Below are 8,673 nucleotides of genomic sequence, written 5' to 3'. Positions count from 1 at the left end.
TAAAATTCGTGGCGTTGCCAGACAAATCTAGAACTGCTGTGTCGGATTCAAGACGAAACGATCAGTAAATTTGTGTTTAATAAGGGGAAGACTCGACTCTAAACCATGCCATCTGGTAAAAATTTTAGAAGAAGGAGGGCTGACTCATCAGACGAAGAAGAAGATGAAGCGATAACTACCGAAGTGAGGTCAGAAAAACAATAACGTTAGCCTAGCTTTATTTTTGTTACCTAAAATTAGCTAAGTCAAATAGGAAGAAAACAACATGTTGTGACTGTGTTTGATAGTGATATATAAATAAAATACGTGCATTACAACACATAGAACATGTTAATGGGCTATTTTCCAGTGTTTCCCATACATACATTGACTTATTTGTGGCGGCCCACCACAATATCAACATTGACCACCACACAAGGATTTTCCAGAGGGGTATTTCACAAAGGCAGAATTAAGACATCCAAGATAAGTGATAAAGCGAGGTTTGACATAGCGTTGTCTGGTCATCCTACATCAACTCGTTTCACTAATGCCAATCCAGGATGAGTAGGAGCGACTATGTGAAGCCAGGTGTTAAGTAATTCAGGATGTGTGCACGTTCTCGTTTCTGCTCCAAAGTGCCCACGGTTGGAATAAAAAAGACGCGGAAAATAGCGTCATGCACACAAAGTGAACAACCGCTTTTGATATAGACTAACAATAAAGTAAAGTTGTCCTTTTTGGAATGGGGAATCATGGCTATTTCTGTAAAACAGCAGGAGTAGGCGTGGTAGACCAACTGAATGCAAATTTACGTATGCACCCTCGTGTGAGTGCTTCCTTGTCTCGGCACGCAACGTCATTAAGAAAGCGCTTGCCACTGCAAATATGCACATAATATGATATACCTTAATATTATAGTTGAAAATACCTTCGAAAACTTGCCCCTCCACTTCCAATCAACTACAGTAGGCTATTCATCAAACGTCTATCAATAAAATAAGCAAACAATGAGTAGGACCTAGGCCTATGTTAATAATTATAAGGATATCACAATTAAAATAATAACCATATGGTAGTAGGCAGACAATCTGTTTTGTTTTGCGAGCAAATACATTTAGCAAGTAGTTTATAAATGGAATAAAGCTCCTTAAAAATTAGCACGGAGATCTGATGTAAATGACAGCTAGCTGAACCAATAAGACGACATAATTACCATTGGAATTAACTTAGCTTGGCTGTTAGCCTGGTCGGGACCAGGCTAGGTGCAGAGAATAAATCCCCATGGTAACTTATGTGCCATCTCTTTTGTGAAACCAAGTCAAGGCTAAATTCATCCAAGATAACCTAAAAATCCCAGCTTAATCCCTTATCTAGGTTTTGTGAAATACCCCTCAGGTTGTACTAAATTGTGGTTAAATCTGGTTAGCATCATAACCACGCTGCGCTAATTTGCTAAAAACTGTTGTATTCAAGTTAATTCTGCAAACCTACCACACAAATAGAATTCAATTGAGTGGGAAACACTGTTTTCTGTTCTAGATCTAAATTGGACGAAGTTAAAGAAATACAGAGTCTACGGAAAAGGCAAACTGGTGTCAGGTAAGTGCCTGTCCCTCTGGTCTAAGCTAGGCTTGTGTACAGATGTTGTGTACTGTAAAAATAAAGATGTGTGTGGCATTGTCTTGAAAAGCCCCCCCTTTTTACAGCATTGCCGCTCTTCTTGTTGGAGAGAAACTTCCTCTGGAGGCCGAAATAGAAGTAAGTATAAGCAATAGGCAGCCTAGCCTACAGGTGTACCGGTATTTAGTAATTTTAATTTAAAATGTAGTTATTTTTTCAAATAATTGAATGGCTTCAGTGCATGTTTCTGCATGGGTATATGTTGGCTAGACCGATTTGATCCTTGTTTCAGGATGACCCATTTAAAATGAAGACAGGAGGCATAGTTAACATGAAGAAAGTCAAAGATCGGAATAGGGACATGTAAGTCTATTCTGATTAATTGCAGTTGGCTCTACAACTAGTGCTTGACTTTGTAAAACTGGCTAATTTGAACTTGTATTGCAGGACTGAAGATGAGAATGATGATCTTAACCTTGGGACGTCATTTTCTGCAGAGACGAACAGAAGAGATGAAGATGCCGACATGTATGTTAATTGCCCAATTCAATGATCTCTCTCTCTCTCTCCCACATTCACACATAAATGGTGGTTAGCGCTTCGGACTTGTAACCGGAGGGTTGCCGGTTCGACCCCCCGACCAGTAGGCACGGCTGAAGTGCCCTTGAGCAAGGCACCTAACCCCCTCACTGCTCCCCGAGCGCCGCTGTTGTTGCAGGCAGCTCACTGCGCCTGGATTAGTGTGTGCTTCACCTCACTGTGTGCTGAGTGTGTTTCACTAATTCACAGATTGGGATAAATGCAAAGACCACATTTCCCTCACGGGACCAAGAGTATATATACTTATACACACACACGCCACACATTTGTGACCGACTCCTTTCTCACGGAAGCTGTGTCCTCTCCTGGCTCCCTTGTTCTGGTTCTCTCTTCCTCAGGATGAAATACATTGAGACAGAGCTGAAGAAGAAGAAAGGACTGGTAGAGGATGAGGAGCAGAAGGTCAAAGTAAAGAACCCAGAGGACCTGCTGTATGAGCTCCCAGAGAACATCCGCGTCAACTCCGCTAAAAAGACTGAGGAGATGTTGTCCAATCAAATGCTTAGTGGCATCCCAGAGGTGGACTTGGGAATTGAGTAAGTATACTTAAAACACTATCATCATTAGTGCCATACCAGAATCAGAACTACTTAAATCAGCATTGATGCCAACATATCCATTGCTCATTGGCATTATCCCTGTACATTGTGGTCAGAGCCCTCCAATCAACATAGCCAACCACCATTAACCTCTTGTGTAGCAATGTAGCCTCACAATACCCATTGGATGTATCATCTAATGCAAACCATAACCCCCACAACTATGACCTCTCTTAAAATTAACCTTCAATCCCATTTTACTTCTCCCTTCCTCATTAGTGCAAAGATCAAGAACATCATCTTTACAGAAGAGGCCAAAGCAAAGCTTATTCAAGAACAGAAGAATAAAAAGAAAGACAATGGGACATCATTTGTTCCTACAAACATTGCTGTGAATTATGTCCAGCACAACCGATGTGAGTGTTACGCCTTGCATGAGAATATGTGGGCAGATTGGAAAAAAATATAAATGATGGCCTTTTGAGTAATATTATCTTGATGGACCACAGCAGACTAATTAATTAATTGCATTAACTGGTCTTTTACTGGTTTTTCACATGTGAATGGCCTTTACAATCAGGCTATAATATAATGGTCATCAGCTTGGATGGATCTTTATGTGTTTGTTTGTTTGTTCTCAGTCTATCATGAGGATCATAATGCTCCTCAGAGGCGCCATCGAGAGGAACCCAAAGCCAGACCCCTGCGCGTAGGAGACACTGAGAAACCTGGACCCGAGAGTAAGGCCCACCCCCGGAACCAAACCCATTTTAAAACACACAGCAATATAACCTCTGTGCTATCTGCTGCTGCTAACCATACGCTTCAGGATCGAGCCGCATGTTTGGAGGCTAACTTAAATATGCACTTCAGCTTTATATTTTTCAGAGCATGAATCTTTTCTGTAGTGAAAGGCATTATTGTTTTATTAGAAGCAACATGTACAGTATGACATCTAAAGTGATTGAATCTTTTCCTCACTCAGTGTCACCACCACACCGCAAGAGACCGAATAATGAGAAAGCAACAGATGACTACCATTACGAGAAGTTTAAAAAGATGAATCGAAGATACTGATGAGCTGGACAATAATCATGTTTTCTTGTCTTGTTTTTGTTTCCTTGTTTCTTGTTGTAAATAGCCTTTTTCACATGATTCAGAACAATGCCCCATAACCCATATCTGGTGTTGTTGGATGTTCTTGTGGTATTAATTTCAGAAGAGTATTTTAAGCATTTTTGTCAGCAGACATTCATTTAATTTTAGCTTTTAGAATAAATCTCCCAAAAAATGATTGTACTCAGATGTTCTTAACTGATTGATGTACACAGTTCAGAAAGTCTGTGAACCAAATTGTTTTAATTGAATGTGAAAGTGCACTTCATTTTGAAGTCCTAGTTAATGCATGCACCGTTATATGTTCAAAGTTAAGCAATGAAGACTCTAAATTACAGGAACTACTAACTCAAAACCAAAGGGAAAAAATACAGCAGTCTATACACAGACCTATAGTGAAATGCAAACCTCTTCACATTTCCTAGTTACTACAAAAAACATCTTTCAGACATTGTCTGTCCCACAGCATATTTTCTACCATCTGTAATGCCTCTGAAAACAACGGAATGGATAACAAAGTTAAATTCATGCTGTTTGTATCATGCAAACAAGAAAAAAGAACAACGGGCACATAGCATGTTTTTACAAAGCACAAAGTAAGCTGATGCCACAAAGAACTGTCCAAGGCAGACCAGAACGTCAGCCCTGAGTTGCACCATAGACAAGAGAGCTTGAGCTCTATTGCCAAATGCTCAGATGTGTAGATACATTCAACACAAGTGTAGGTTCTCTAAATGGCCAGTACAAAAAAATGAAATACTTAGTGGGACAACAATAAACAAGAACAATTCCTGCAGTTTAAGGGGCTATGTTCCAGCTCTTATTGGGATGACATTGAAAGACAGAAATTCATGAGTGCCATGGTACGGTGGAGGCTTTTGATGTGCAGCATACTACGGAGTCCAAATCCAACTGTTGGATTTGGTATTTGAGTCCTGGTTGTTGCTTGGTCCATCAGTGATCCTGGATCTGTTCTGGGCATCAGCACTGATCCCCAGGGATGGCTCCATGTCCGTTGAGGTGGCGCGGGACTACTTCCTGGGATGGGGGCCGCTCTGATTCTTCCGTGCTGCTGTGGCCAGGTTCAGACGAAGTGTCCGGAAATCCCCAGCTATCCCTCCTGCGAAACGCCTCGCACAATGGCAGCTCTACCCCGTCCCACTGTCCACAGCTTTACCGAGGCAGAAACACATGCACATTACACACTTACATCTGGCCCACTTGCCCATACTGTATCTCTCACACGCACACACACACACTACTTTCTCTCTACACAGCCACACATGCATACAATTGGTACCATAAGTGTTCCACCTCCACAACTACAACACAAGATGCTCATTGATTCAGAGCTCTCTCACACACACATACACATACACACACACAGTGTCAGGCCAAGAGACAAGGCTGGAAAAGACAGAACTGAAAGAAAGGAGAAGCAGATTAAGCACTAGGCAGTATTCCTTATTTTAGGTTTAGTCTGTCCCTAAACTTGCTACAAAAATGCTTGTTAGACTTTGTTACGTGAAATTGTCCTGTGTGTACTTTGAATTTACCTGTGTATAAGAGGTGTGCAGTACATTTACTTCTTAATTTTGGCAGCAGGTACAAAGAAGCACAGGCAAGGCAGTTTGAAGCCCAGTAAAGCTTCAGGAAAGAAAGTTTTTGTTTCTTTCAAGACCAAAAAAGAAACTGACACTAAAACTGTGCAAGTTAGTCTCTCTTTTATTTCTGTTAAAAAAAAACCCAGACAGGGTCTATAGGCTGATTTGAGGCCTTTTTGAACATATTTCTGATGACTGGACTACAGTGTTTTGTTTCATAAGACATAGAAATAATGATAACAGCCTGCATGTTTTTGGTATTTCAGCTGGTATTTAACATGACAGATCTGCTGCTAAGGGTGAAGAGTCTTACATTTAAAAATCTTAGCACAAACCTCATACACACCTGCTGCTAATGCACAATAATGTGATGTACCGGCACAACTGATTAAGACAAAAACTGCACATATTAAAACATGACAAAACATGAGAATAAAATGCCATTTGTGTACAGAGGACAAGATCTTAATCCTTCAGAATCATGACTACTGGGAGAGACAAAGTAACCTTGTGTGACAGCTAAACCATTTCTCAAGTGATCTACAATGATTTCACACACAGTTTTAATATCATTAACAACCTCTACTGTTGACTTTGCATCACATGCTTTGAACACCACTTAGCCATTTGTCCTATTAAAACCAATAAATTATTGTAAGGCATTAAGGCTTTTGTGAGATTCCATACTGCTTTTACAGTAATGTTTTATTAATCAAAGAGTAGATCACTAGCACTTAAGCAACTGCAGTGCTTTATACGTTTACGTATAAATACGTTTGAATGTCTTCACTAGGTTTCTATCTGTACACTTAATCTCAGAGGCCATAAAAATACTATAATCCTACAATTTCAGCAAGAGTAATAAATATCCTAGTCCTTTTCAAAACCAGTTGCATTTTAGTTCCAGAACTTCATAGATCATCTCAATATTAGAATGAACAAAAATGGCTTATATTTTTCACAATATGCAATAATCTTATATGCTTCACAAACTCAATTCATATCTTATCTTAGCAGCAACTCCTGGAATATGCCCTGTAACCTCAAAAGACTTGTATCCGCATTCCAAAATGCACAAGCTTTTAAATTAGTTACAGGGCTTATATATTTGACATGTGGCCAAACAGAAAACAAAATGTGATCATGATTAAGGTACTTGGTGATTAAATGTTGGGTAGACAGTCAGAAGGGACACAAAAATAAATTTCTTAATCCTCAATGGTGCATTTATGAATGAGGCTATCTATTCAATTAAGGCATCGGTAGAAGGCACATTGGTGTATGTATGTGAAGATGAGTAGGGCGGGGGAATACAAGGTTGAGGATGGGACGTTGGGAAACCTATTTGTACCTGGAGGAGTAATACTCTTCCTCGAGCTCGTATAGATCTATGGCGATCTCGTCGCGTAGTGAGATGAGCTTCTTGTCACACTCTTCCTGGAGGGAGCGCAGCTGCTGGTTGCGAAGGCTGATCGCCTCATTCACAGATGGGAAGTCATTCAGGATCAAGAACTGCTTCAGGTCTGACACAAGTTTCATCAAGGACTCGCCTGCACGAACCTATAACACATTATAGTATGGGCAAGGTAACTATGAATACCGGTAATTACACAATATCACACAGCAATACATTGAATGTATAATAAGCCAAGTGCAATTGGGCTACAGGTGCCTCTTACAATGTTGGCAGCTCTGACTTGCATCTCGTAGTGGTCTTGCTCCCCCTGCGTGGCCCTGGACACCTGAGTCTCATCCTCAACCTATAGAGAAAGAAACAACAAATGAATTAAGATCTATAAATCCATGCATACTTACGTTGCTTTTTTCTTCATAATAAAACACCAACACTCTCACCTTTGCGGTCTTCACTATTTCTGTGAAATTATCCAGAATAGATCTGATGTCATCTTTCAACCTCTTGTTGTAGTTCTGTAGAAGCGTCTCTTTGCTTTGCGGAAGAACCCTTTGGGTAGCCATACTTTTTCACAGACCACCACAACAACACGGTAATATTCTTTTACTGTTACAAACACAAAATATTATCAATACACATTCACAATGAATCTACTAGGTACATAAACCCTTCGCGTTACGATACCGTGTTTATGGGGTCTAGCGCGTGTAACACCTGATAGTGCACCGTCTAAAATATTATTTAGTTAACATGGTCATTAACGCAAATATTAAGTTTGATTACTTAACGTAACCAGATCATTTATTAAACGGCTTTGACGTAACCAACGTGATCTCAAGTACGGGCTAGTAGGATAGCAAATGTAACGTTGCCTTACATACACTAACGAAGCCACTGGATTTATACATTTAACTTTTAACCGCTGAATATTTGCACATTGTAACTAAAATGATGTACAATGTATTGACCACAGTCTCACCTTTACACGCATCTCTTGAACACTTTTCTGAATAAGCTTTATTTCGCACTTATGCTAGCCAAAACAACAAGTCGTCACGTATTGATGACGTCAGAACCAGGCATCGCGGTACTTAAATTACCCACAATCCTATCTTCTTCCTTTCTGTCTGATCCAACATGGTGAGTGTACATTTATTTTGCTATGGTGGATCATCACCTTCTCTAAATCTTTAAACATCTCCGAAGTGCTGCTTTTTTAGTGTACATTTGATACATGTAACATTGTAATACAATGTTCACAATCAACCCAGGTTAGTATTTTGGTTAAGAATGAGAAAAAATTGATGAAAAGTCTATGAAGATGTCGGCCTTTCCTCTGACTGTGATGGAGCGCTTTCGTGCTACGTTGTATGTGAACGTTAAGCACATGCAATTGGGGACATGCCTGTTGGAATTGTAAACCTAGACTTAAATGTGATGTTTTGTTAATTGTCCCAACTGTGCAAGCCCTATTGTCTGCATAGTTTTAAGACCGCATAGAAAAACGTATTTAGAACCACATCTATCTGGGCCTCAACCTCGAGTTGTAGTAGCCTGGTAGCTAGCAACCTAGCAGTGAGCTTTGCGTACTTGGATGTGGATGTTTTAACTTATGTTGACAATCCGATCGTTGGTGATGTTTGGTTGCCTGTGTGAAGTCGTATCAATGACCGCGAAGAAAATGTAGCTGGTGTCACACTGCACTTGCCTGGTTGGTCTAATTGTACCAAGCTAATGTTACTCAGCTAGCCTAATGGTACACTTAATTTGATAGCTTGGTAACACCGTTCCACAGTAA

General features: G+C 40.1%; 3 protein-coding genes across 5 annotated transcripts in view; 2 read left to right on the top strand and 1 right to left on the bottom strand.

Annotated features, from left to right (window-relative positions):
* Positions 1-8,673, top strand: part of rpl7a (ribosomal protein L7a) — a 29,284-nt gene that overhangs the window by 17,365 nt on the left and 3,246 nt on the right. The window contains exon 1 of one of the 2 annotated variants that reach the window (XM_042060648.1): positions 7,994-8,015. The exons of the other annotated variant lie outside the window; for it this stretch is intronic. Coding sequence (XP_041916582.1) covers positions 8,013-8,015 — 3 coding nt within the window. The 5' untranslated portion in view covers positions 7,994-8,012. Of the gene's footprint in view, positions 1-7,993; positions 8,016-8,673 lie in introns of those variants that run through there. 2 annotated transcript variants of the gene reach the window in all.
* c13h9orf78 (chromosome 13 C9orf78 homolog) lies at positions 2-4,035 on the top strand. The gene is made up of 9 exons (XM_042060647.1): positions 2-188; positions 1,522-1,581; positions 1,689-1,740; positions 1,895-1,965; positions 2,050-2,130; positions 2,541-2,738; positions 3,021-3,157; positions 3,383-3,481; positions 3,727-4,035. Exons 1-9 carry the CDS (start codon positions 106-108, stop codon positions 3,816-3,818), a joined length of 873 nt encoding a protein of 290 aa, XP_041916581.1. The 5' UTR covers positions 2-105; the 3' UTR covers positions 3,819-4,035.
* med22 (mediator complex subunit 22) lies at positions 4,082-7,988 on the bottom strand. Of its 2 annotated transcripts, XM_042060650.1 has the most exons (5): positions 7,855-7,988; positions 7,316-7,481; positions 7,141-7,221; positions 6,813-7,021; positions 4,082-5,028 (listed from the first exon to the last, which is right to left on the bottom strand). In XM_042060650.1, the coding sequence occupies exons 2-5, from the start codon at positions 7,436-7,438 to the stop codon at positions 4,839-4,841; spliced, it is 603 nt and encodes a 200-aa protein (XP_041916584.1). In that variant the 5' UTR covers positions 7,439-7,481; positions 7,855-7,988; the 3' UTR covers positions 4,082-4,838. The 2 variants fall into 2 exon arrangements, with proteins under 2 accessions (XP_041916584.1, XP_041916585.1); XM_042060651.1 differs by lacking the exon at positions 4,082-5,028 and having other exon boundaries at positions 5,565-7,021; positions 7,855-7,986.

This window comes from Alosa sapidissima, chromosome 13 (genome assembly GCF_018492685.1).
Source record: "Alosa sapidissima isolate fAloSap1 chromosome 13, fAloSap1.pri, whole genome shotgun sequence".
NCBI lineage: Eukaryota > Metazoa > Chordata > Actinopteri > Clupeiformes > Clupeidae > Alosa > Alosa sapidissima.
This window is presented reverse-complemented; position numbering and strand designations above follow the sequence as displayed.